Source organism: Leuresthes tenuis, unplaced genomic scaffold, assembly GCF_036924035.1.
Source record: "Leuresthes tenuis unplaced genomic scaffold, fLeuTen1.0.hap1 SCAF_5, whole genome shotgun sequence".
NCBI lineage: Eukaryota > Metazoa > Chordata > Actinopteri > Atheriniformes > Atherinopsidae > Leuresthes > Leuresthes tenuis.
Window position 1 is genome coordinate 26,290,509 of NW_027325359.1, and position 26,816 is coordinate 26,317,324.

At 39.0% G+C, this 26,816-nt stretch overlaps 2 protein-coding genes across 3 annotated transcripts in view; one reads left to right on the top strand and one right to left on the bottom strand.

Annotated features, from left to right (window-relative positions):
• Positions 1–7,220, top strand: part of spg11 (SPG11 vesicle trafficking associated, spatacsin) — a 46,571-nt gene extending 39,351 nt beyond the window's left edge. The window contains exons 34-41 of the mRNA XM_072386488.1: positions 42–179; positions 309–442; positions 3,018–3,137; positions 3,977–4,145; positions 4,264–4,340; positions 4,426–4,581; positions 6,360–6,511; positions 6,637–7,220. Coding sequence (XP_072242589.1) covers positions 42–179; positions 309–442; positions 3,018–3,137; positions 3,977–4,145; positions 4,264–4,340; positions 4,426–4,581; positions 6,360–6,511; positions 6,637–6,811 — 1,121 coding nt within the window. The 3' untranslated portion in view covers positions 6,812–7,220. The remainder of the gene's footprint in view (positions 1–41; positions 180–308; positions 443–3,017; positions 3,138–3,976; positions 4,146–4,263; positions 4,341–4,425; positions 4,582–6,359; positions 6,512–6,636) is intronic.
• A 2,158-nt stretch (positions 7,221–9,378) lies between these two features.
• znf277 (zinc finger protein 277) lies at positions 9,379–26,261 on the bottom strand. 2 transcript variants are annotated; one of them, XM_072386495.1, is made up of 12 exons: positions 26,217–26,261; positions 25,434–25,647; positions 24,625–24,713; positions 24,133–24,215; positions 22,756–22,847; positions 20,510–20,620; positions 19,425–19,557; positions 18,628–18,689; positions 18,273–18,369; positions 17,420–17,462; positions 15,994–16,168; positions 9,379–13,417 (listed from the first exon to the last, which is right to left on the bottom strand). In XM_072386495.1, exons 1-12 carry the CDS (start codon positions 26,245–26,247, stop codon positions 13,237–13,239), a joined length of 1,311 nt encoding a protein of 436 aa, XP_072242596.1. In that variant the 5' UTR covers positions 26,248–26,261; the 3' UTR covers positions 9,379–13,236. The 2 variants fall into 2 exon arrangements, with proteins under 2 accessions (XP_072242596.1, XP_072242597.1); XM_072386496.1 differs by lacking the exon at positions 26,217–26,261 and adding an exon at positions 25,859–25,886.
• Between the last annotated feature and the right edge of the window lie 555 nt (positions 26,262–26,816).

The window sequence follows — 26,816 nt, forward strand, 5'->3', positions numbered from 1 at the left end:
TGTCTTCCTTTTTTTCCAATATCACACCTGTGTCTCAACAGTAGAGAGGCAGATATTCAGGCCATCAGAGGGGCGGGACTCACTGGTAAACCTGATAAAACTGTGTGATGATCCGAACATCGTGGGACTTAAACTGCTGGAAAGCCTAAACACTGTTCCTTTGAGGGACCTGAATTGCAGTATGACACACATGCATACATGACACCACACACACATACGCACTCAAAGGTGATGACTTATGAGCATAAGAATTTTTTAAAAAGATGTTTAACATTTTTACACTCATCCTCCTTTCTTTTCCTACAAAGTTGTCGAGTTATTGATCGTGGCTCACAACTGTTTTAGTCTCACTTGTAACATGGAGGGGATTGTGAGAGTGCTCCAAGCTGCCCGTCACCTCAGCCATTCCTACCTGGCTCCAGGAGAGCAATACAGCCTGTTGGTAAGCCCTGAATACTGTTTGACAAACTACAGACTTTGTACTATTGTTTTTGCCTCACACCCTTATCTATCATCAAACATTTTAGATGATTTCAGCGACAGACTAACCAGAATATTTCTTTAAAAATATAAATGCATTCAAAAGTAATCTTTCTAAATCACATGTGTTAAATCAAATCAAGTTTATTTATAAAGCACTTTTAAATCAACCAGAGTTGACTAAAGAGCTACACACAACACCAATACATAACAATAGCAAGACAAAACAAAAAAGCACAGAAAGCATTCATAACGTCTATTAATACAACAGCTGAGATACTGTATATTAAAAGAAAAGAAGAAAACATAGATAAGATTAAACCTAGCTATAATTTGGCTACAATATTCAATTTAAAAACCATCCATCTATCAATCTATCCACTTTCTTAAGTTTATCTGAGGTCGGGTCGCGGAGGAAACTGATCCAGGAGGGACATCCCTCTCTGTATAGATACTTTCCAGCTCCTTCTGAGGTATCCTGAGGCATTCACAGACTAGAGGGGGTATAAAATTCCTGGGGTGAGTTCTGGGTCTGCCCTGGGGCCTTTTCCTAGTTTGATATGCCTACAGAACCTCCTTAGGGAGGCAAGTAGGAGGCATCCTAAACTGATGCCTAAATCACCTCAGCTGACTCATTTTGATGCAGAAGAGCAGTGGCTCTACTCTGATGCTTGAGCTGACCACCCTATCTCTAAGTCTAAGCCCAACCACCTTCCAAAGAAAACTAATTTAATTTGATTGTATCCACAAGCAATTCTTTTGTCACTTCCCAAATATAGATGAACCAGTTAATCAAAAACTTCACCTTTTGGTTAAGCTTAATCTTCACAACAGATCAGGGCAGCACCCTTATTACTGCTTACAAAGAGCAATCCGTCTGTCCATCTCTCAGTACAACTTACTATCACTAGTGAATAAGATCCCGAGATACTCCTCCGCTTGAGACTCATCCATGACCTGGCGGAAGCACTCAACCTTCTTTCCATTGCCTTGCATTTGGAGTTCTGACTTGAATCCTGGCGGCTTGACACTGTGGTGGAAGTTTTGGGCTTCCTTCCTAATACCTCTGATGAGAAATGAAATATTAGACCTTTCTTTTTCTGCCGGCCGGCCAAGCTTTTTATTTTCTTCTTCTGCAAAAGAGGTCAGTCCCCACCACTCAGCGAATTGTGGTGAGGAAAGATGAGAGACAAAGGGAAACCAACACATTTATACCTGGGGGGAGGGGGGAGTCTTGATGATAATTAAGAGACGGGTAGTTAAAACAATAATATTGTCTGGGTGTTAATTAAGGGACAAATAGTTTAAAAACAATTAGTGTCTCCGGGTGAGACGAAGGGTTAATGCAGATTGGAAAGTCTGTTGTGGGGGTTTCTTAAGCAGTCGTAAGAGCCATAAAACACTAAGCTACAAACCGTGCCAGTACACAATGTTGGCCTCTTCATGGCTTCATGGCTTGAAGAGGCCAACAGAACGACATTGTCCAGAAAAAGCTGAGATGCAAGCCAAACAGAAATTGAATTGATTTAATTTGATAACAGAATCAAGGGCATTGTTAGTGCTTTTAGACCTTATTGCTGGATTCAAAGTGGTGGATCATGGTATTCTAGTCTCTCGACTTGAGCATTGTGTGGGAAATAAAGGATCTGTTCTTGATTGGTTTAAATCCTGTTTAACAAGCTTTTCTTTCAGAGTAGGTGGTTTCACTTCATCAATAACTTCCCTCACAGGTCCAATATTTTTTTCTGTTATGTTCTATTCTCAGAAATTATTAGATTTCATTTTATGGCTATGCAGATTATTTATTTACTCTGCCTTCATGACATATGATTGTGGTTGGCGCTAAACTTTCTCAATCTGAACATACAGGTACTTTTCGGACCACTTGAGCTTCTCTGCTGCCTCAGTCTCTTGGGATCTTGGTCCCTTGGAAAGTTTTTTAAAAACTATGCAAAAAAACTTTGGGTTGATTTTTGATAACACATTTAGATAAAAAAAATAAATTAATGCTATGGTCAGAGCCCGTTTCTTCCATCTGAGGGCCCTTTCTTTCAATGATTTGAAAAAAGTGATTTGCAGCCTTGCAGGCTTGATTGTTATTGTTTTTGTTCTTTATTTGGATGTCAACCTGCTCTCTCCTCTACAACTTGTCCATAATGCTTTAGCTTGACTCCTGACAGGCACACATACAGGGATAATATGGCTGTATGTGTGTAACACTTTTTGTTTTTAGTAATCTATCACAGGAGATAAAGGTCAAAAGTAAGACTTTATTGTACATGATCACAATTATTTAATCTGACACTATTTTATTGCATTTGTGTATTAAACATTTAAATAGCAGATGAAATTGAATATAGTAAAGTGGTGTTTCTGTGTTTCTGTGTTTCTGTGTTTCTGTGTGTGTGTGTGTGTGTGTGTGTGTGTGTGTGTGTGTGTGTGTGTGTGTGTGTGTGTGTGTGTGTGTGTGTGTGTGTGTGTGTGTGTGTGTGTGTGTGTGTGTGTGTGTGTGTGTGTGTGTGTGTGTGTGTGTGTAGGTGCGTCTGCTAACAGGTATTGGCAGGTATAATGAGATGACATACATCTTCGACCTGCTGCATCAGAATCATTGTTTTGAGATGCTGCTTAGGAAGAAGATGGACACAGAGAAAGGACAGGTGTGGCACACACAGCTCAAGACAAGTTTTCTCTGTTTGGATTACCAATTCAAACATTGTCGTTGGTATTCACACACTCGCTTTCAGTTATGTTCAATTTTTTTCATCACCATATCATTAAACCACTGAAATGTGTTTAATGATGTTTTCAGTGAAAAGGATTCAAATACAGAAAGTTTGAACTACAACACTTTACAGTAACACTCACATTGGATTAAAATACATCACATTAAAAACAGAAAGAGCACTCTGAAAACACATTCTTTGCCAAGGCCAGTGCTGCATTTTTGCAGAGATGATTCTACTTTCATAGCCTATGGAGAACAGGCTGCTCCTCAGGCACCTCAAAGAGAGTGTAGATAAATGCATACACTGAGGCATTAAATGCACCTATCGTCAGAATGAGCAGAGGCATTATAATGATAAGATGTGAACATTTATCGGCCTCTCTGGCTAAACAATTTTTAGATCTATCCAGTGAGAAAAGCTCTGCTGATCTCTCTGTCCCTTAATCAAAGGTTTATATAAATTCTGATAAACTTTATCTTGGTGTAGAAAGGCAAAGTATATTTATCTGTAGGCTTTCATTATAAAACTGCAGCAGTAAGCATTGTTCCCTTTTAAAACAAAAAAAAATGTAATAAATAACAAACTGCAAATATGATTTGATTGAACTTATTCATAGATTGACTGAAAAAAAAAAGTCATTCTACCCTTTCCTTTATTTTTTTTTTCTTTGCCTGAAATGGTTACTAGAATGTCTTTTATGTGATCTCAAACTTCATAATCATCCATGTTTACTGGATATTACCCCCATCTATCATTTCCTCTTGCTGCAGAGCTCCAGTCTGAAGACAGCTTTGTTGGATTACATAAAACGCTGCCTCCCTGCAGATAGTGAGAAATACAACATGGTGGCGTTGTGTTTCAGCATGAGAAGGGAGATTGGAGAAAACCATGAAATGGCTGCTAGGACACAGCTGAAGATGATTGAGTCTCAGGCCTGGGGTGAGCCAGAACATTTTTAACAGGATGACAACATTAAGATTTCATCAAAAACTTTCTCATTTTCAATATCCAGTTTGATCCCTGTATCAGTTATACTTTTGTTGACTATTTTTAACAGTCGTGACTCCTGATCTGAAGAGTTTGTTGATGAAAGTGTTGGGTCTGCTGAAGGATGCTGCAGAGAGCTTCTCTAAGGTATCTGAGGTTCTTGATGTGCTCTTGTTTAGAACTTTCAACGCCAGGCTGATTGTGTTTCTGTGTGTGTGCGTGCAACTGTCAGGACTCATGTGTGCGGCAGGCGAGTCGTTGTATCCAGACAGCTAAGCTGGTTGCTCTTCAGCTCCACTTCCTGAAACAGGGATCAGACCTACGCATCGTCAACCTACGACCTGCAGAGCTGCTGAATGCCGTCATGGCTCTGCCACGATGCTATCAGGTTTGCTTCTGTTACAGCCAAATCATTTCCTCACTTTCTAAAACCTTATTACAACATCATAATTTGGTCTTTTGCATGCTGACATTTGCTGTTTTTCACTTTTATAAAATACTATACAGGTAAGTGTTTTCTGCTGCAATATAGAAATTAAATTAAATGGGAAAAAAAGAAGTATTCTGAAGGGAAATTCAGAAGAAGAATTGTATAAAAAGAAAAAAATGGAGAAGAATAGAAAGGAACTGGAATAGCAAATCACTGTTGCAGAAAGTTGAGTTGTTATAAATCAGTAATAAATAGTGAGACTGTGAAGTTTTGTTGTGTTTACATAAAATTTATATATGAAGAATATATAAGTAGCAGCACTTATGGTTGGTGTCCATGAATGAACGATTCTAAATAGCTAATAGTGTGTCTGTTGGCAGTAAGAAGTAGCAGTGGTTATGTTTGGAGGGTCTTGGATGAGTTATTTTCAATAAGACATAGAGAGTGGTCAGAACAGACACTGGCATGGCCTTACTCCGCTTGCTCTGTCCTTCCCTTTTCTCTTCCTATCCTCCCTCTGAGTGTGGAGTTGTATAATTTCATGGCTTGGGGGACAGGAATTTTTAAATCCGTTCATGGTGCTCTTCGGGAGCAGCAGCCTACCACTGAATTGCTTCTCTGATTGCTGATGATGGTGTGCAGAAGATGTCTAGTAGTATCCAGAAGAGCCGACATTTTGTTCTGCGTCCTCTTTTCCGCCACTGTCACCAGAGAGTCTAGCTTCACGCTGACCACAGAGCTAACCTGCCTGATCAGCTCCTCCAGTCTGGAAGAGTCCGTCTTTGATGTGCTGGGGAGGGGATGACGGTTGCATGTGAACATGCACTTTTACAGTTATGGGCTAGGAAGCTACACATTCATGTAAAAAAGAAAACACTTCTGAGAAATATGCTACAATTTGGTAAATATGTTCAATATCTGCTCGTGGATTCATTCAGTTGTCTATTGTGTAAATGTATTAACACAAAGTACCTTTAGCTATCTTAGCTCCCTTTTCTCTCAGTGTAACCATGATGTTTGTATTAAAATCTGTTTGTATGCGTAATGCTAGCACAACACAGACGTTAGAAACAGTTTCACTCACCTCTTGCGATTCAGATTTGTGCCCTTTTAGTGTTGAAACAGCCTTGACTTTTAACTTCAGTCTCCCTGCAAAGCCAGCATCTTTCTGTTGCTGGCCAGGAAAAACAAGCCATAACCTCTGAGTCTTTCATTTTCCCACAGCCATCTCAGAAGCAAAAACAAAGTACCATGCTCTGAAAAGTACCAACGAGACTTACTAGAAGCCAACTAATGTGCATCTTTCATTACGTGCACGTTCTAGCTCTTATGGTCACGCACTGCCCAGAGAATTCCACCAATTCTGTGTCTCACTCAATCTAAAGTGAGACACAGAAGTGAAAAGTTGTTTAAAAAAAAAAAAAAAAAAGTCTGACAAGCGAGAGTTCGAGACTACTGGATAAAACTAGTTCCTTCAGTTTTTGTTTTTTTTTAGCTTTGAGTGACGTTTAAGGCGATAATACATCATTTTAACACTACAGATAATCCAGAAGGCATAGAAAAACATGCCAAGGGACCTGAAAGGAAATGTGAATTAGACATAAGCAGAGTCTTTAGTTTGCTTTTGTGGTGCTGAACTGATTTGAGAGAGGTGTGGGGCACAGTAATCTTTCAGAGCTTCATAACTCTTCATGCAGACACCCTGTAGATTACATCCAGTGTTTCCTGTCTCTCAGGTGTTTGTTGTGTCGGAGGCATACAGCTACAGTCCAGATTGGGTTGAGATTTTGTACCAGAAGGTGATCCTGAAGGGAGACTTTGTTTACCTGGAGGAGTTCAAATCCCACCGTCCGCTCACCTCCAGCCTGTTTGAGGACATTTTCAAAATGTAAGGACAGCAGTCCTGAGTTCCTATATTCAGTATTATGACACACATTTCTGTTGATATATTACTTAATACCACATGATAGTTTGATCTCATCTCACCTGTGACTGTGCCTGATGTTGTTTCAGGCTCGACGGTACTCCCAGCAGCATCACTCCCAATGTGAAGCGCCTGTTGACTTACTGTGATAATGTGTACAGCCGCTACAGGCTGGCCTACCAGCTGAATTTTTATGACATCACTAAGACGCTGCTGCAGGACACCAAGACCTCCAACTACCTGAACGACAGGCTCGCAAGCTGATCAATTTACTGATGGTTTGTTGACTGACTCTTCAGTCTTCATCCATTTCATCCATTGTCAAGATTCAATAGCCAATGGCTGAAATGGTGTTGGTGTACTGTACTTTTTTAATATGAATAAGAAAAGGTCAAACATATCCAACCTTAATTTAAAGTGTATAATTTTCTTTATACAAACTGCCTTTTTTCACTTGATTACTGAAAAAGTAAAATACTGAGAAAATGTTACGTTTTCACCGTCACAAGGTGACCAGCTAGAATTTAAAAGCTTTACATTGACTAAATAAATATGTCTAAAGAAAATTGAATATAACAATGTAGAAATTTACATTAAACACACTTTTTGAATAATTTTGCATCAACATTCTACAGTAGTTGGTGCCTTTATGAAATAAATGGCAATTGTAAAACTACTTGGTCTTAATTTTATGTACTCTCTCCAGTTGTTGTTTTATTGGTAATCAACATATGACCAGTGTATACAGCATGGGTTTGTCTTAGTTTCCTCTGCAAATTCAATGTCAATGGTTCAGGTTTTGTATACTTGGTTCAGCACTGCTGTCTCCTGTTAACTGTCAGCTGACATGGTAACAGCCTCGAGCAGATGCCAGACTCTAGCAAAAAAAAAAACCTCAAGGTAGTACTATGCTAGCTTGTAAAACATACCAATAGGTAGCCTGGTCCCTTATTTTATTACATTTGGGAACTCATGTATTATTTGGTTTATCTTATAGCATCAGCTGTGATGTTGTAAATAGTATGTGAGGCTCCTAAAATCAAAGATGTTGGACAGCCAGTCTTATTTGCCCCTACCAATAAACTGAAAGGAAAGATAAAAATGAAAGCCAGAAATTGCTTTCAAGGAAACACAGGAAACCGTTAAGAGTAAAGAAGAATTATATGAGGCTGATTATGAAAGGTGGGTTCACTGCAATGTCATTTTTTGAAGTTACAAGAAGTGCAGACTGTTTTTTTTTCTATTTCTATTTAACTGTTATCAAGTCCTTTCTGTACTCTCTGGCATCCTCACACTTCACCTCGTGCTCACTGGTTCTGACTAAAGACACAACTTCAACAAGATGTGGAGTTTGATTTTTAAAAACGCTAACCTGCAGCTGCTCAATATTTCATCAAATGGATAATGTCCAACTGGGAAGAAATGGTGCCTTTGTTGGGAGTATTCTTAGGCAAATTAATCCATATTTTTTTATATGGTGAGTGTTTGAGACGGCATGATGGTGGATCTAGAACTGAGTCAAAACAAAACGCAAAGCATGTTCATTGATGGAAAGAATGGGATGTGTTTGAACATTTTTTATTTTTAGATAACAAAGGTAGCAAAGAATTACTTAAACTGAGCTTTAAACTTAAAAGAGCATTAAATGTATTGTAGATGTCATTTTAACTTAAAGTATCAGTATAGATGATGTTTTGATTGTTAATACAGTGGTTTCCTAAGGTTGGACTATTGGACTATTTTTAATTAACTATCTTTGACATGAGTCTGCTTCTTGACTAGACTCCAGCTGTGGTAAACTGAACTAATTGGACATGGATTATAAGTGAGAAAGACATGTATATGAATATCATTCTGCATGTTATGATAATGAACATACATTTAGCTTGGATAATCTGAAAAAAAATTGTATTGAGGTCTATATCAAGACTAGTCTATATGACATTTTCTAAATCTGTTCGTCTTCTCAAAAGCTAGGTGGACCAAAGGATTGTCAAATGGAATGCATTTGGAATCACCAGCCAACTTTGATAACATGGTCAAAGAGTTTTTAGAAGTTTGTGCCAAAAAGATAACCATTTCAGCAGCTCAAGCCTTTCTGATCGAGAGGCTTTTATAATTGCGGTTGCAGCGACTTTGACAAACAGTGTTTAAAGGATTTTGCTTGTGAGAAAAACTTGATCTGATGAGACAAAAATACAAGTCTTTCACAAGTGAGTCTTTTGAAATTTTTTTGTCAAAATGTAAGATTTTCTTAAAAAGAACACAAGGCTTAAAGGGTTCATTTGGGGTGGCCGTAGCTCAGGAGGAAGAGCAGGCGTCTGAAAGGTCAGCAGTTTAATTTCCAGCTTCCTTGGACCACATGTTAGAGGGCAAAACGCTGAACCCAACATTTCCTCTGATCGGTGTGTGCATGTTTGTGATTCGGATAAAGAAGCACTGTGTAGCCTGTGCTGTATGAGTGAGAATAGGTGAATGCAGCTTGCTCTGTAAAAGCATCATGAGTGATCAACTAGACCAGAAAATCACTGTATAAGAACAGTCCATTTACCATTTAATCACTTGCGCCCTGAGCAGACATGTGACTATAAACCCTGTCACATAGTCATGCCCTCTGATAACAGGAACGGATATTTTATACATTCAGACTCATGGTTTCTGATCAATTTACTCCTTACATTTAAAGGGGACATTTTATCACCTTTTCACTTCTTTGGAGCACATGTTTGGATGTCTGTGTAGGGTATAACCAGTGGAAATGTACCTTACTTAAAAGAGGATGACGATGTCCACTGAGCTGTACAACCAATAGAAGACCACAAAATCCCAACGTTAGCAGAGCTCTGACTTTTACTAGCTTTTCATGTTTCACATCACATTTAAAACATCTAGGAGTTCCTTACAACCATGACCAAAACCATAAAAGTAAGCGGTGTATTTACAGTCATGACTCTTTTAGTACAAAAATTGTTTTACACGCTATCCAAAAGACTATTATATATACATTACACCATGACTATTTTAATCAAACCATCAAACAATAGTAATAATCCATCCATCCATTTCCATTATATATACATTACACCATGACTATTTTAATCAAACCATCAAACAACAAATAGTAATAATCCATCCATCCATCCGTCAATCTGTCGGTCGGGTCGTAGGAGGGGCTGGAGCCTATCCCGCCCGGGCGAAAGGCGGGGTACATCCTGGACAGGTCGCCAGTCCATCACAGCAAATAGTAATAATGCAAAACTTAACTTTATTTATTCCCCAATCTCCCCACTCTCCTCAGGCCATTAGTTAATGTATTAACTCACTAAACAGGATCCATCTTTATTGTGGATAGACTGTTTTAACAACTTGGTCCAGTTCAACGCTGAAGAAACTGAGCCTCAATCAGTTCCAACTCAGAGCCTGAACTTCAGAGCAGGGAAATGGAAGTATCTGAGAAATAATTCCTCATAGTTTATTTATTTTTTCTTTAAGCATTTGTAGTGGAGCAGATAAGTCACATAATCGTGCATTTTGGTGATACAAGCATGAAAATTGGCATGAGCAGTCTCCGTGAGTCACTTGACAAGAAAATTGTCTCAGCCACTTTCAATTTCAAGTTGGCAGCTATTCCTTGAGATTGCCACCTGGATCTTTAAATAATATATTTTCTCATGTTAATTTGAGTTCCTAAAAAGGCCAAGAGTGTTTTTTGACTGTGTTTTGTCTAACTCCTCACCCTTGACCTGTCCAATGTGGTAAAACTGCAGGAGTTGCCTCCAAACAGCATAGCTCTCAGGGTTCAGTGAAGTACATAAGCTCCCTTTCCACAACAAGGTAACAGTCACCAGAGAGTTCTTCTGTTTGTTTGTTTTTAGGCCTAAACAAACACAGTTACGTTGTCAAATAAAAACTAAGGCATGGGAAAACAAAAAGGAAGATTAGTAAAATAGCACAGCTGTGGTGCTGAATGGACAGCGCTCAGAAAAATAATTGAGAAATTAGTACTGAATGGTAATATAGGCAGATCCAGAGGCAACAGCAGTTCTGACTGACACAGCTGTGGAACCATGACAAGCTGAAAATATCTCTCACTAATAAAAGGTAGAGGTAATGACATTACAAAGTAACTCCTCAACTAAAAATATCTCTCACCGGTAATTAGCCAGTGGAAAACAATACTAAAGTAACTAACTAAAAATATGAATCACTGTTAAAACTGAAGACACACTGATGTAGCAATGTGGAGCCGAGGCATATAGGTCTACACCAGAAAACACAGGTAGCCAAGGGGGAGTAACCCTGGCAAAAATAATACACACATAGGGTCTAGCAGGGGCAACTACACAGACATGTGCAAATGAGTCCATATCTGAAGCACTTACACCTTCCAGTACATGCCTTGGTGCACCCACATTTGGTCAACTCCCAACAACTCTCTGCATTAGGTGGAAGAAGAATCCAAAAGATTTTCCACTCCTAATCTTGCTTCATCACATCCCCAGTCGGATAGGCTTGCCATATCCGGTTGTTGCTTTAAAGACTGTCCCCACACATATCAAGCCCCATAGAGGATCGGTGAAATCACTCACCGAAGGAATGAGACGGATCTCTGATGAAAACAAGAGAATGAAAGAATCAATTATTGATCTCCAGGCTCGCAGTATGACGGACAACCTGGTGTTTTCTGGAATCCCGGAGCAGGCAGACGAGGATCCTGAACTCACAATAAAAAACTTTATCCAAAATCAGCCAAAACTTCCGGGAGATGCAGTGAAGAACATCACTTTTCACCGAGTCCACCGCCTGGGAGGGAAGAGGCCTGATGCCCGCTGACCGAGACCGATTGTAGCCAAGTTTGAACACTACCAACAGAAAGTTCAGGTGAGGGGCCACGGCAGGGAACTGAGAGGAACGGACTTCAGCGTCAACGACCAGTTTCACAAAGAAATCCTGGAAAGACGCAGGGTTCTGTTCCCCATCCGGAGAAAGTTCATGGAAGGAGGCTCCCAAGCTGTCATCGCAGTGGAAAAGTTATTCATCAACAGGCAGCTGTACCGCAACCAGGAAACCACTCCTTGGCTCTTCTAAACCCCAGGTGATCTGAATTTAACTTGTATAAATCATATCACTGTAGATGGTATATAAGTAACTCTGAAATAGTCTATCCAATTCACAGTTATTTGTCAAGGCAAAACAGATAGCTCACTGCCAGTCTCAACAGCATGGAAGGTTATGCAGGTCACATTTGTTTTTTTTTTGGGTTTGTTTTGGGCTTTTTTTCTGTCTCACACTTCCACTCTTTTGCACTGTTTTTCTCTTCTGTTTTTCTTCCCCAACATGCTGCGTTTCCACCTTAACACGTCATGCCAACATGCACGGCATAGATAGAGATTTGAGCAGCACACGCAATCAAATACCACGCTTACACAGCATTGACAGTGCACATACACATTGTAGCAAATGGCGCACACACTCACGAACAGAAGCACAATCAATCCCATGTTCATGCAAGCAAATATGGACACATACGCACAGGATGCTTTTAGCAAGCATCCAGCACTCACTGCATTAGTCTGAGCATGTCCACACTAAGGTTTATTTCATGCAATGTGCATGGAGCTGGGTCCAGGGAGAAGAGATTAAAAATCTCCAATAAATTGAAGGATCTACAGGCAGACATTGTCTTATTACAGGAGATAAAGTTATCAAAGACAGCAGCTGATGTTCTCACCAGCACAGTTTCCTCATGTGTACTCAACCTGTTACAACTCCAGACAAAGAAGTGTAGCCATTCTGATAAGTAGCGTAAGTAGAGTAAATTTCATGGTAAACAACACAGTTATAGATCCAGAGGGTAGATTTCTAATAGTTAATTTATCTATTCAAAATATGAATTTATGCATTGTTAATATATATGGCCCAAATGTTGATGACCCCACATTTTTTCACTCTTTTTTCACTTCACTCTCTGATCACTCAGATAACACACTCATCATAGGAGGGGACTTTAACATGGTTTCTGACTCAGGAGTGGACAGACTCAGTACTTCAGGAAGTCAGCAGAACTGGCAGTTCACAAATATTGTTAAACGGTATATGAATGATTTTGGTCTTTGTGATGCTTGGCACTCCCACCACCCCACTCTTAGAGAATACACCTTCTTCTCACCGGTACACCACTCATATTCAAGAATAGATTATTTCTTAGTTAGCAGTTCCTTGATGAGGGATATTTCAGACACCAAAATCCACCCCATCACTATCAGTGATCACGCTCAAGTTTCTATCACACTGAAGAATAACAGAGTTACACCACTAGCTAGAAATTGGTGATTTAATACATCATTACTATAAGACCCTGATTTCATTAATTATTTCAAATGGTAATGGTCTGTATATTTAGAAAATAATGACCTGCCAGGAATGTCAGCTTGTATTCTCTCTATATTTAGGCTCCGCTTTATTACTTGAACAGAAACAAGTAGCTGATTGAAAATCTAATTTGCAGGTGAGTACAACTCAAATATTCTGGTCGGTGGCTTTTAACTGTGCATCATATTTTTTCCCCTCAGAGATTATGTTCATGTAAAATATGCTGCTATGTTACCAGGTTCACAAAGGACATCAAGTCTGATGATGACAGTAATAATCATTCAAAAGAAAGAAAGAAAATCTATCCATCCATCATTTTAGCTGCAGGATCCTCTGTTCTTCAGCAGCTGTTTGAGGACGCTGGTCTGTTTTAGTGTTCTGACGCTGGACATGTCCTCTGCTATAACTGGGATGTCCTCGCTCTCATCACTTTCATCTTCAGTGCTGTCAGATAGTGTACACAGGAGAGCATCATTCTCGTATGTGGGGAAATAGTACCTGCAAAGAGTGTAATTACAAATGTACTTAGGGTGGATCTTTTATGTTTGTTTTCAGACTTTTATCAGCTTCACATCTCTTAACCAGAAACAACATCACTTTGAATGTGAGACATGTTTTAATAATACATTTTTCAAACCCAGAAGACTCATGCATCATTAATGAGTCCACAGTTGATGTTCTCCCATTGGCTATTCAACTATCAGTACAGGAACATAAATAGAAAGCCTGGTGTAGCGAACTCAGGAATGCCCAAAATGGGGGAAGGACCCAACACTCCCTGATTTCTGTGTATTGGCTTTCAGAGTCCCTATCAAAACCGGATTATTAGTACCACATTAAGCATTTCATACCTTGGTATAAATGGATTAAAATTTTCAGACTTCTCAAGCTTCATTTTAAGACTTTTCACAATGTTGTACGCGGTACGCCAAGAAAGGAAATATGTGATAACATCAGTTGTTTTTCTATGGAGTCACCGTGCCATCTAGAGCTCAGTGGTACCAAACCGTTAAGCAAAGATCATTCTGTAATCAGATACTCCGGTAAACTGTAAAACTGTGTTTTACAATAATCCAGTGGTCCAAACCCACTGGATAACAGTCTGTTTAAATTACACGTGTATGTCATCACCGACTCCGACCCGGAACCGATTAGAAACTCACTGTCATCAAAAGTTATCTTATCATATGGATACTGTCTCTCAATATTTCCTTTATACTATATGTTATTTCATGCCTGGTTTAGATCATTGTATTATGTGCTGGTTTCAGAACTCTTTGCATGTGTGTTGGGATAAAATAATAAAGAGATTAATCTTTAACTTGGTAAAGTTGTAACTTAGATTAAAAAGCCAGTCAATACGCCCAGAATCGTAAATATCGGGTTGCAGACATATCATTGGCTGAGAGTTGCGAGCAACACTCCGCCCTCACTAGTAAAAACTCTGGAACAATGCTCTTGCTTTTTGGCTTACGCTTTTTATGTACATGTGACATTATTGTGGTTATTAACTGTGTTTCCCTGTTCCAACAGGTATCCTTTGAATGGTGTTATGGTGTTCCCCCCCCCCCCCCCCCTTTTCCCTCTTTTCCGTCTTCTCAAACACCAGCTGGTCGAGGCGGATGGCCACTCTTCCTGAGTCTGGTTCTGACAGAGGTTTCTTCCTGTTAAAAGGGAGTCGTTCCTTTCCACAGTCGCCTCAGGCATGCTCAGGACGGGAGATTGGACTGAAGACAAGTTTCGGTGCAATCTGTTGGTTTCCTTAGCTAGGATATTATTTTTTGAATTGGCTCTATATGAATTAATTGGATTATGATTACAATGAATTGAATTCCAATTGGCTTGAATTGGACTATATTATTTAAGTGCCTTGAGATGACAATTGTTGTAATCTGGCGCAATATAAATACAATTTAATTTAATTTAATTGAATTTTACACTTACTTACAAAGAAATTATACGTGACAGACTGAATGAAAATTCAGAAGAAAATTATCAAAGTTTAGGTTTTTGTCTTTGCTTGGCACTGTCTTTTGTTTCTCGTGCTTTATGTGTTCGCTTCGTATCCGCTGCAAAGTGTCACTCAGTCTTTGTAGACCGCATGCATTTGGCAGACGCTTCTATCCAAAGCGACTTACAGTTAGGCGGGTAGGGTAAGTGGGTATTGCCTAAGGACTCCTACTTGAGGTAGTACCTTTCATGCAGGGGATTTGAACCCAGGTCACCTACATGAAACGTGGCAATCTTACCACCACACTTTTTTTTTGGTTCCTTTAATCGACTGCTGGTCCGACACCACTCAGCCTCAAACTCCAGGCATCTTCAGACAAGAGAGACATGAGAGACTCGAGTCTTCACCAGCATCTTACCTGCGTCACAAGAGTCGTTTCAGCGTTCCAACGAGACACCCATTTTGCCCAAAGGAGTGAGACCAGAGAAATAAACGCTTGGGGCTTCGCTTTTCAGACAACTGGAGAAAGAAAGCTGTCTGACAAGTGGGACGCCTCTCTGACGCCACAACTCAAAGTAAGATCCGATGTTTGCCGGCTTCGAAAGGGATCTGTGGTTGGTGTCTAAGTAAATGTTGAATTTAAAATAACCCTTCATTTATCCACCGTAACTAATTTATCCACTGTAACGTACTGTGATAAGAATTAGGACTAGAATTAGAATTAGTTTTCACATATTTCTCTATTCTCTTGTCTTTACACTAAGTCATGAATCATCTTTTAAAACCAGATGTTAACTTCAGGTACCATTAAGTCGTTATTACTCCATGTTCTGAGCGCAACTTTAAGGTTTCTGTTTAATGTTCAATAAATAACCCGTTTAGTAACTAGTCTGTTGAATGTTTGTTGAGGTAATTGCGGTCAATTCAAACGAGAACTCTCAAAGTAGCAAACCGTGAGATTGCTAACTCCTGATTCTGTTTCCTCCCAAAATTGAACAGGAGGTGGTGCCCCAAACGAAGGTTATTAAATATTAAATTAATTCAATAGTAAAAACGCTACACTGGTCAATCAAACACCAATGTAAAGACAAAAGATAAGGCGGGATTCATGTGTATGACTTACTGTGGTTGGTCCCAGGTTGACATCTCTGGCAGTTGCATCACGTGGCCCTCAGCCACGATGTGATGCAGGATGTCAGCTCGACAGTCAAACTTCTGCCGGCAGCCATAGCAGCGGCTCTGGTGGATCTGTCGCCTGATGAAGTTAACCAGCTTGACTTGTTGGTAGAACTTGAGGTCTAAGGTAGAACACGGTACATTCTATGCTTAACATTTACATTATCACTTTACTACTTGCACTACTTACTACTACACATTTACTACGGAGTACACTTCTATTGTCCATTTTCTATACCCATTTCCTATCATCCTATTCAGGGACGGGGGTGTGAAGCCTATTCCAGCTGTCATCAGGGTACACCCTGGAAGGGTCACTAGTCCATAGCCTCCTTCACATATCATTTGTGAAAAATTTCTTGTTAGCCGGCCTCTGTTCGGCCTCATAACCGTATAACCTTGTTTTCTTCTGTTTGGTTTAAGTTTGGCTTTTCTGTATGTAGTTTCAAAATCCTTCTGCTAATTTCTTACTGTTTGGTCACAAACATTAACTCCTCTTTCTAACCATTTGTTTTTCATTTCCTTTATTGTGCCTTTTCTATTTTCAGATGGAGCTGAAACGATTCCTCGAGTAACTTGAATAACACGATTATAAACAAATCCTTCATGTGTCACATAATTGTGAGAATGCTGCTAAGTATACTTAAGATGTAGGAAGATTTGTTCTCTTTCAGCCAATGTTACTAACAAAGAGCTGACAAATAAAATTCAAAATATCAACAGTATTCTTCTCCTTCAGCAACTGTTTTTTAAACTATTTTCAGCTTTTCTTTTTTTTTTAAGCATGGTCAGCTATCCCCATTCAGCTCATCCGCACTCCCACTACTTTTTTTCTGCTCAGTGGTCACCGTGTTTCATTTGGACAGTTGTTATTGTCACACAACATGTGTACATGCTGCGTTTGATGGCGCAATAAAGGAAACCAGAGAAATCAACGAAGAGCAAAATCAAAGAAAAAGACAAATGTCTAAAGTTTGGGACCATTTTAAACAAAAGAAAAGAGAACATACTGTACAGTGTACCCATTGTGAAACCGAATTAGCTTAGCACAATATCAATGTTGCAGCATCTCAGCAGAAAGCAGCCAATCAATCAGGAGGCTTGTTATCCTAACCTGAGCTGCTGCCTATCCTAGCCAGAACATTCTCTGAAGAGATTTTTTTAAATTTTTAATTTTTTTTCCTGGTTAAACGAAGGTTGAAAGTGTAAATTGACTGCACTGTGTAGTGTAAGAAAGTGCTTGGGAAACCCTTCATGAAACACATTAATGAGGCAAAAGTATTACTTAACAGATTACTCGATTAATCGATGGAATATTCCACAACATACAGCTTTGTGCTCATGAACAGGCATTTTCACTCTGGTTTACTTACGGAGTTCTGTCTTCAAGTTTTGGAGATCAAATCCATGGGCATCCTACAAACAAACAAAAGAAAAGATAAAAAATAAAATTGCATCAGACCTGCGGGAGCACATGACACATGGCACATGAGATCATTATGCATCCAAAAATGCAAAATTAATGCAAAATAGAGAGATAGTTTCGCTCTTCTTTGGTGTTTAATAGTGAGGGGCAAAAAAAACAATCTGTCCCTCAGGTGGCCCCAAAGTGATCTCAGTATCTTGTCACTCCCTCTACTGTCAGTGTGAACAAACTGTTCCTTTTACATTTACAACTTACAGCTGTGTTCAATACAGATGTTAGAGGGGAAGTTCGTTTTCTTTTAAACCTGGACCTTATTTCTAGCATAAAATACGTTTATCTACTGTTCGATAACAGTTTGGTCAAAGTTGGCGTCCTTCGGATGCTATTTAGATCACTCGAGATCCGCGTATAGCCACATAACGGGAGTGAATGGAGCATAGACAATGCAGCCTCTAAATAAGGCATTATCTGTCTTTATTTCACCAATACTTGAAGACGAATGAATGAATGAACGTGTACTATTGCACGGTTAGTTCAGAGCTGCTGTGTTGTTGTTATTGGGGGCTATTGGGGGGCTTTCGACACACGCATTTAGTGGGATGACGTCATTGACGCGTGCTGCTGCAGTAGCACAGCTCACTTCCTCTCTGCTTCTGCATCCTCCTTTCCAGGGGCTCCTCATACATGTACTCTGGCTCAAAGGTTTAAAAAAAAAAAACGAACTTCCCTTTTAAGCTCCTCTGTATATGAAAATACATACAGGATAACAGGTTCTTGTAGATATAAACTACTGTGTTTACCTTCATATGTGTATAGATCTGATCCATCGTCTCTGACTGATAATCACAGAACAGACACACAGCAGACACTGGATGAGCTTGCCAGTCTGACCAGTCACTGTGGAAAACAGATTTTATTCAGCTGGGAGGTGAAAGGGAGCCATTCAGACTGAACAATTTACACCATATATGACAACACAAGGTTCTTTAAGAGAAGATATCACAAGTGTTGAGACATTGGGTCACTTTTAAATCTCGTCTTCTTCACATAGTTGAATTAAACTGAAACAGTCAGGTGCACATCAGAAATTTGTATCACTTGACTGTTTTGGCTTTAGATCAAAGCGTTGTGACCTCCGTAGCTGAGGATACTTACTCATCATCAACCATCTCACGGTCATCTTCATTCTGAACATCCTCCCAGGTTTTTCCCAATTCCTGACAAGAGAATCGACTCAATGATGAAAAATACCTCCTATAATAAATAACAATTAAGTAAAGGACAAGATGTAGGAAAAGGAGGATGTCTTCAGAAAATTGGAACCACTGTCCATTCAACATCTCTGCAAACGTTTTAAGCTCGTCATATTTTACATATGAAAAGTTTGACAGACAACTGCACATTTACGAAAGCCTGCATTATTCTATATGTATTAAAAAGATCTGTTACTTACCTGCATGTTTATATGCATCTAAAGTTCTAGAGGGAAGGAACCACTGAACTGGAGATTAAGGAAATCTAATTATGTGAGAAAAATATTGCAAGCGAAGTAGTTTTGTCAGTATTTATGCCAGTTTGGCGTGTGGTCTGAGCTCTCAGGCTATCTACTGTATGCGCCAATATCAACAGTCTTTGGAGCAATTTAAAACAGATCTCCAAAGAGGCAGACCCTGAGGAGGAGAGGAGAGGGTCACTCTATGCTATACAATTATCAACGTGAATAAACGTGGACATTAACGGCTGAAAAAGGAGCTGCTGTACTGTCCCTTTCTTATTTTCACTGAAGCATGTCACAGACATTTAAAGAGGACGTCGGGAAATGGGCATAGAAAGAATTAAAACATTAAAGAGGGAAACCATCCCAAAAGCTTTTTGAGCCATTTCCAAGATTTACTGAAACAAAACATTTGTCCTGATTTACTTAAGACAAGGGCAGTTTTTTTTCTTTTTACCAGGTAGTTGATGATGTAAAAGCGGTCGTATTCAGGGTTGCTGGCACTGATTCGTCTGTGAGCTTTCTTCCTCATGTGATCCTTCAGCGTAGTTTTATCTCGAAAAATTTTCTCACAGTACAAACACTGCAGACTGATGGAAATCAGTGACAAGAAAACATTACATGTACATTTTAAAAAAATCAGGAATCAAAACAAAACTGTTAAGTTTAAGATACAGTGAGTCACACAGTGACTCCGCCCTTAGTGACTCAAATAAATTCTAAAGATAACTCAGCTAGAATAAGGCTGTTTTTTAACTCAAATGTAGTCAAAATAAACCCACTGTGACCTGGAGCAACATATGTATCATTATACCTTTCAAGCCTACACACACACTTCACATCAACATTTCAAAACACACGCTGTTTTTAAAAGATCTCAAGATGATGATGGTAAAGTCAGAGGGTGTAACCACTTAAATTGTTTTAATTTCCTATTTCTAGTTTCTTCAGAGGCTGAGAAATACCCAAATGCCAGTTTTCAATGTTTCAAGAGTTAGAAGGCTGTTTCATACAAAGCCTTAGGTCTAAATGGGTTACATAGGCAGTATCAATGTTGCTGTCTCAGTTTGAGAGCAAAGAAAATAACCAAATATGTGGTTATTTTCAAAGCTAATGATCTATGGACTTGTTGAGAAAGTCTGGTTTCTCTCATTGGTTGAAAAAAACCTGTACCCCCAAGACTAAGCTCCCTCTACAAAATAAATGGCTTTATCTACACTCTACACCCAAACTAAAGCCCAGTTAGGTCGTCATTACATGTGATTTGTGAATTCATAAAGTAATTTAATAATACAGAATCTGAGATGCATCAAACTGCCAACAGCTGAATCATAATCTAATCATTTGTAGTTGTATTATTCAAATCTTGAATTATTTACACATTTGAATATGCTTAATTATTTAATTATTATGCTGAATTATTTACACATTTTGAATATGCTGCATTTTGACCAGAATTAACTTTTTTTTTTTTTAGAAAACAATCAACAAGCAGTGTAGTGTTTTAGTTTGACACGATGCTGCACAGATGTCAGATCTTACTTGTCCAGTTTGTTCTGCAGTGTGTCCAGGAACTCGTTGCAGTAGACAATGTTGTCTGGCAATCCGATGTTGAAAGAATGTTCTTTGGCCATGTGGTTCAGCATAGATGACCTGAGAAAACATGACATTCCAATAATACTACAATATGAGCCATTTTTAAAAATATACAAACAAATCTGCAGGGGACAGGGTCCGTGTATATGACGGCCAACTGATTTTCCTTTTGATATTGAAAAAACAAAAATCCGTTTCCCTATAAGAAAAGGAGAAACGACTCGGTTTTTATTTTCAAAACGAAAAACAAAAAACGAGCTGTTATTTGTTTTCCGACAAGATGTTTCAAGATGAAAGCTCGGGATTGGAAAAAGACGGGAAAATTTTGATTGCCAGTATTTATTCATGGTAAGTGACTTTTTTGGTTGTGACCCGGAAGCGATCCTGTCCCCACACATTAGGTCCCCACGCAGCACATCAATGGAAAGTTGCTCAATCGTGCTGAGGAATGGATAATGTTTGTCTTGGGGAAAGGTCAAGTGAGTAATAGTTAAAATGGCTGCAGTGTAATATGGTGCAGAGTAGTGGAAGAGATGTCCTCACAGTTATAGGAATGTTTGTAAACTTGGGGAAAGTTTTGTTCTCTTTCGAGGAGGAAAACGGGTTATACTGAATGGCAGCGACGTGTCAGTGGACAATATATGCAGACCTTTCCATCTGTCAGTCCCTGCTCAGCGCACCACTTCCTTACATTTCTCTCAGAAAAACCCCACCGTAACGCTCCAAATTGATCACATAAAGCGGTGGAAATATCACAACACGTCATTCCATTAGTTCCTTTTTCTCTGATAAAAATCAGCAAACGCCATTGTTTCATCCAAATTAAATTTGCGCGACAGGTGAGGCAACATTTATTTTCTCGCATTTTACGAACAGCTTCCGGGTCACAACCAAATAAGTCACAGAGCATGTATATTGAAAAATCTAAATTTTCTCGTCTTTTTCCAATACCAAGTTTTCATCTTGAAACATGCTGTCGGAAAACATTTTGAAAATAAAATAAAAAAGGAAAAACAAGTTGTTTCCCGTTTCTCCTTTTATTATTGGTTTATTTATCAGGAAATTAATAAACGATTTTGTTTTTCCAATATCAAAAGGAAAATCAGTTGGCCGTCATATACACAGACCGGACAGAGCGCTGTATTCACTGTTGATTTTTAAAAATCAACCTTTGGATAAATTTCAAATTGTTTTTAACTTGTTGATGTCTAATAAAAAAAATCATTTGAGTAAAATGTTAAAGAATAAACACATACATACTCTTAACAGGTCAATAAAAGAAGCTATGTGTGATTTCTTTTTTCTTTCAATTAAAGAATGATCTTATGACACAGTGAGCGGTCTAAACTGGCCATTCTGTCACGATTTAGGTTTGATTCTTGTCTCGTCATTTCCTGTTTTATTTTGAAATCCTTAACTTCCCACTCATTTCAGGTACCTTGCCCTTCCTCCTGTGTCAAGCGTCTGATTGTCTTCCTTGATTCCAAAGTGTTTCCACCTGTTCCCCTTGGTTCCTCATATGGTCAAATAGTCTGCATCTCCCTTGTCTTGTGCCAGTGTGTGTTTCTTGTCATGAGCTTCACTACGAGCGTTTTGTCCACAGTATCCACAGCCAGCAGTGAGCCTGTTCCTCGTTTTTGGAGAGATTTTTATTTGTTGATGTTTCATAGAAACCTCCGTTAGTGGAGCGATTTTGTGTTTTATTTTAGAAATCTTTTGCGCCGCAGTTAAAGGTGTGTTTTAAGTTTAATGTTAAGAGTTATATTGCCTCTGTTTTCCAAGAGAGCTTCTTTGTTTATGTCCACCTCATCAGGAGAGTGAGAGAGTTTATTTTGTTATATTTAATAGCCCTTTGTTTTCCTCCTAGAGTGGAGAGGTTTTGATTTAGATTATTTTTCATAGCTGCACTCCTCTCCACCATAGTTATCGAGGAGAGTGCTTCAGGTGTTTCACAGCCCTGTTGTTTGCTCTGTGTGGATATCCTAAACCTGCCTGTTGTCAATGAACACTCTTGATCTGAAACTGCATCCGTGTCCTGAGGCCATGACACATTCCAAATCTGTTTCTCTTTAGACTCACAGAGACACCTCAAATATCCTTAAATTCTAAGTTTTCAACATGGATTTAACTGAAGTGCTGGTTCTAATTCATCATAAGACTTCTTGGTTCAGTGAACTTTGAACATAGGCTACCTGTTTCCAGTGAACTCCTCATTGCAGAACATGCAGAGACGATGGAAGCTGCAGTCATCTCTCTCCACCTGCTGCTGTTCAAGCACCTCCTCCTGTATAATCCAGGGGTCTCATTAATAACCATTGTGTATGCACAAAATTAAATTTTTTTTGCCCTCAGTTACAAAAGAAAGAAAAAATAAGTAATTTTAGGGGAGAATGTGTAAAGAGACAAATACGCAGAGGAACGCTGGAAGAGAGCAAATATGGTGAGATGGTAAAATTAGGCCAGATGGTAGAAAATTTATGCGAGAGTCTCTCATACATTTGTTTGTTTCATACCATACCTTACTAATCCACTTTATAATAAACATTCAGACAGCACACGTAAGCCATAACTATTCCATAAGCAATTTTCCATTTCTAAAACATGGAAGCCAACTCAAACCACAAAGCAAATTCCACTTAGTATCTATCAGCTGCATGTGGTAAGAGAACGGAATAACATTTAGAGTCTGATGTGAAGCGTGTTAAAACACACAATAATGCAGGATGTAGCAGAATTCCAGGAGATCTATCTTTACTCATACTTAACTTTAAATACACTGAGTCCCTTTCACTCAAATCATGCTAACAAGGCTAACTGAGTAAATCATTATTAATAGTGCTGCACACATATCACCATGTAATGTAAAGTTAGGTAACTTGTGTGCACCAAGACATAGTGACTGGAGACACCACAGTAACTGCCACACACACCTCCTTTCCAGTCAACTTCCCTCACACATCTTCATCTTTAAAAAAAAAAAAAAGTTCATCTACAGTATATGTTGTCACACTCTTCACCCCCCTTGCCATGAGGCCCATATTAAGATCTAATGCCACCAATTACCAATTTCGAATTTGTGGCATGAGCTAAACATTGCCACACATCAGCAGAACCTATCCAACTTGAAGGAGCTGGAGCAGATTTGCTTGGAAGAATGTGAAAAAGTCTAAAGTCACTAGATGTGATGTGTTTATAGAGACCAGCTGAGAAACTAGCTGGTTTACTTTGGAGGAGGTGAACAGTTTTACATGCTCAAGGTTTCTGTTTTTGTTGGTTTGCCCGACAACTACAAATAATTGGCATCTTCAAGGTCGTTGGCATGTTGTGAAAATATAATGATAAGCCATTGTAGGACTAATCCAAAAGCACACATTTTCAGGTGGTCCGGGATTTATAAAGAGAACTTTCACTGAAGATGTGTGTTCACTGTTTTATAAAACTGATCCCTTTCAGAATTACAGTGAAAGCTGTTTTCATGATGACACAAACGAAATGTTTGTCTGTGATCCATGCTGTAGAAATGGAAAAGGTTTCTTCGTTAATGTTGGATTTAACATTTAGGTCCTTACCAGTCGTTTCTGCTGGAGTTTTTCTCTGAGAGTTCTGTCCTCTGGAAGGATGTCACACAGCAGGAAGTAGTGTTCTTGTTTTTCTGTAGGATCAACAACTTGTTGTAAGTGGATGAGTAAAATAATTAACTTATTTACATTGTTTAGGGCCTCACTAACATGGATACAGCTTGTTATAATATATAATAACTAAAGGTTATCTGTATACAATTCCAGTTTTCATGAGCTAATTTCTAGAATGATCACAATATGATTGCCTAAACCAATGAAATTCAAAGTCAAAGCAAACTTTATTGTCAATCAAGCATTACAACATTATATTGCAAGCAGACAGAAATTGCATTTATCCAACTCCAATGTGCGAAGTAACATACAGGAGTTGGAACGGTCGCTGCCATCTGGGCTGTATTCTGATTGTAATCTGTCTGTATGATCAGAGTTCCTCTCAAGCTCAGACACTGGCACAGTTTACTCAACTGTGACTTCACTCACCAGCTGGGCCAGTGGAGTTGGTCTTAATCACACTGCAGAAATCTGTGACCTGTTGCTCCAGGAATCTGCCCTTCCAGTACAGCATATATCTGTTGGAGAACAGAAAACTTACCAGAAAAGCAACACAGCAGCTGGATGTGAAGGGGAGTGAAATGCTTTTACTCACCAGTCAGATTCTTATGTCAGAATATCCTGACTCAATCATGATAACAAATGTAAAACACTTCACTTTTACAATCATCCTGACTTTGTGGGATGACTGTGCATCAAAATACACCCTGATTAATGAGAAAACTAATAAAACCCGATTGGTCATTCCCAAATAATAAAGCCATAGGTTTCAACAAACTGATACATGATTAACTTTTAATAGAATCAGTATTTTTAATATGTGTGTTAATCTGAACACCAGGATGTGGAGCAGATAACTTTTATTCAGTAGAAATGCTCTTAAACCTAAAAGCAAGGTTACATAAATGATTGAGCTACACTCAAAACACATCAGCAGTGTGTTGCTGCGCCGTGTTATATGACAAGCGTTACCATTAGCATCAACAGGAAGCCCTACGATGCAGCCTGCATCTGACCACCCACATCTGGGCTGTGGTGAAGTTCCCAATCATCGTTGTCAATTTTTAATTATCAAGTTGAGAAAATACTGTTTTCATCAATAACCTATTGTCTTGAAAGAGGCAGAACAGCCAACATTGTTGGTTAACTATGAAAATAATGTACATTTTGACGCATTTGGTTCTGCCCCTGTATGTTCTGTCTTTTACACTCCTTTAGATATAGATTACATTTCATACCTTGGGAGGTCCGCGATGAGTTTGACATCCGCAATGACCAGCTTGTGTCCCAGTAGCAGATGTTTAAAGAGAATGTCTTTCTGCAGCAAAGGTACAGACTCAGAACAGAACAGGCAGACAAGCAGCTCAGAACTGGGACATTGGAGACTGGGAGTGCTGGAGCTTTCAACTGCTTGCTCTGGAAAACTCAGTGGCTCCAATATGCTGTCCTCGCCTGACAGAAGAAGCACAAAAAATGCCCCCCAAACCAGTGCGTTATGGGGATATGTTACTGAAAACAGAAAAAGTAGTTCCACATTTACCAGCAAATTAATGACTATAAATAATAATGTTTCCATTAAGTAGCAAACTACTGCCGACGTTCAGGAAGGACTACATAATATGAGTTATTTCAAATAAATATCACTAAGCAGGGTCGTCCTCACCCCAATGAAGCATTGCACTCCCTTTTCAGGCTTTGTGAGAACAGTGGCACATAACATAATATACCAAGGTCCAAAAAAAAATCTAAAAAAAAATTTAAAAATACATCAAATTAACTTGAGTTCAAGCCGGTCAGCAAGTGTGGTTCATTGTATACAAATGTGGTTTAAACCGACCAATAACAAACGGAAGCTAGTGTACGTTAGCTGGAGAGCTCGACTGGGTAGTTGCTAACTGTTAAGTCTTCCGCTCCACCCACAGTCCCACAAACTGTGCTTAAAAACACGCGTGTAGTCCCCAAGAGAAACCAGAACAACTCACTTCAAACAATTCTAACAAACGTTTACAATTTCAACTTACAACTGTCTTTACGTCTGTCGCTTGCGGCCATATTAACTGTCACGTGGTATTTTATTTTTTTTTTTAAGTACGGACTATTGGTACGGAGCCCCCTAAGGGACAGGGGGAGTTTTTTTTAATTCCCCCGCAATGGGATGTGGATATCTTGCAACAATGATATGTGTCCCGGACCATTTCGTGCAGCACCGAGGGCAAATGACGCCGTTGAATTTGGCTCATGATTCACAGCTTCCGATTCGCGAATTAAATGGATACGCATAAAGTGCCATTTCATTGGCATGTAGACAGTGGTCCTGTATGAAACCCAAAATAGTAAAACTGGTCAAATCTGAACGGAATTTCTAAACAAAGGTTACACATTCTTTAAAACATAACGATTTATTAAATCTTTATTTGATTTGTGAATATGCAAAAAAAAGTGCCATTTTGTGGCTTTTTTCGCATGTAGATCACATTAGACTACTTCTATATGAAAACCACAATAGTTAGAGAGTTCAAATATGGATCAAATTATTCTACAGAGGGAGTAGATTATTTTAAACACTCTATGATTTGTAAAACTTTTATTTGATTTATGAAAATACAGAAAAGGGAAGTTTT

Bases quoted from the DNA above. Each gene is read 5' to 3' on its own strand.
- znf277 (XM_072386495.1), bottom strand. From the start codon at position 26,247: ATGGCCGCAAGCGACAGACGTAAAGACAGTT. The intron at 19,558-20,509 runs GTAAGATCTGAC...GATTTCCATCAG, and splicing joins CTGCAGAACAAACTGGACAA to TCTGCAGTGTTTGTACTGTG. The intron at 18,370-18,627 runs GTAAGTATCCTC...TGTTTTCCACAG, and splicing joins CGTGAGATGGTTGATGATGA to TGACTGGTCAGACTGGCAAG.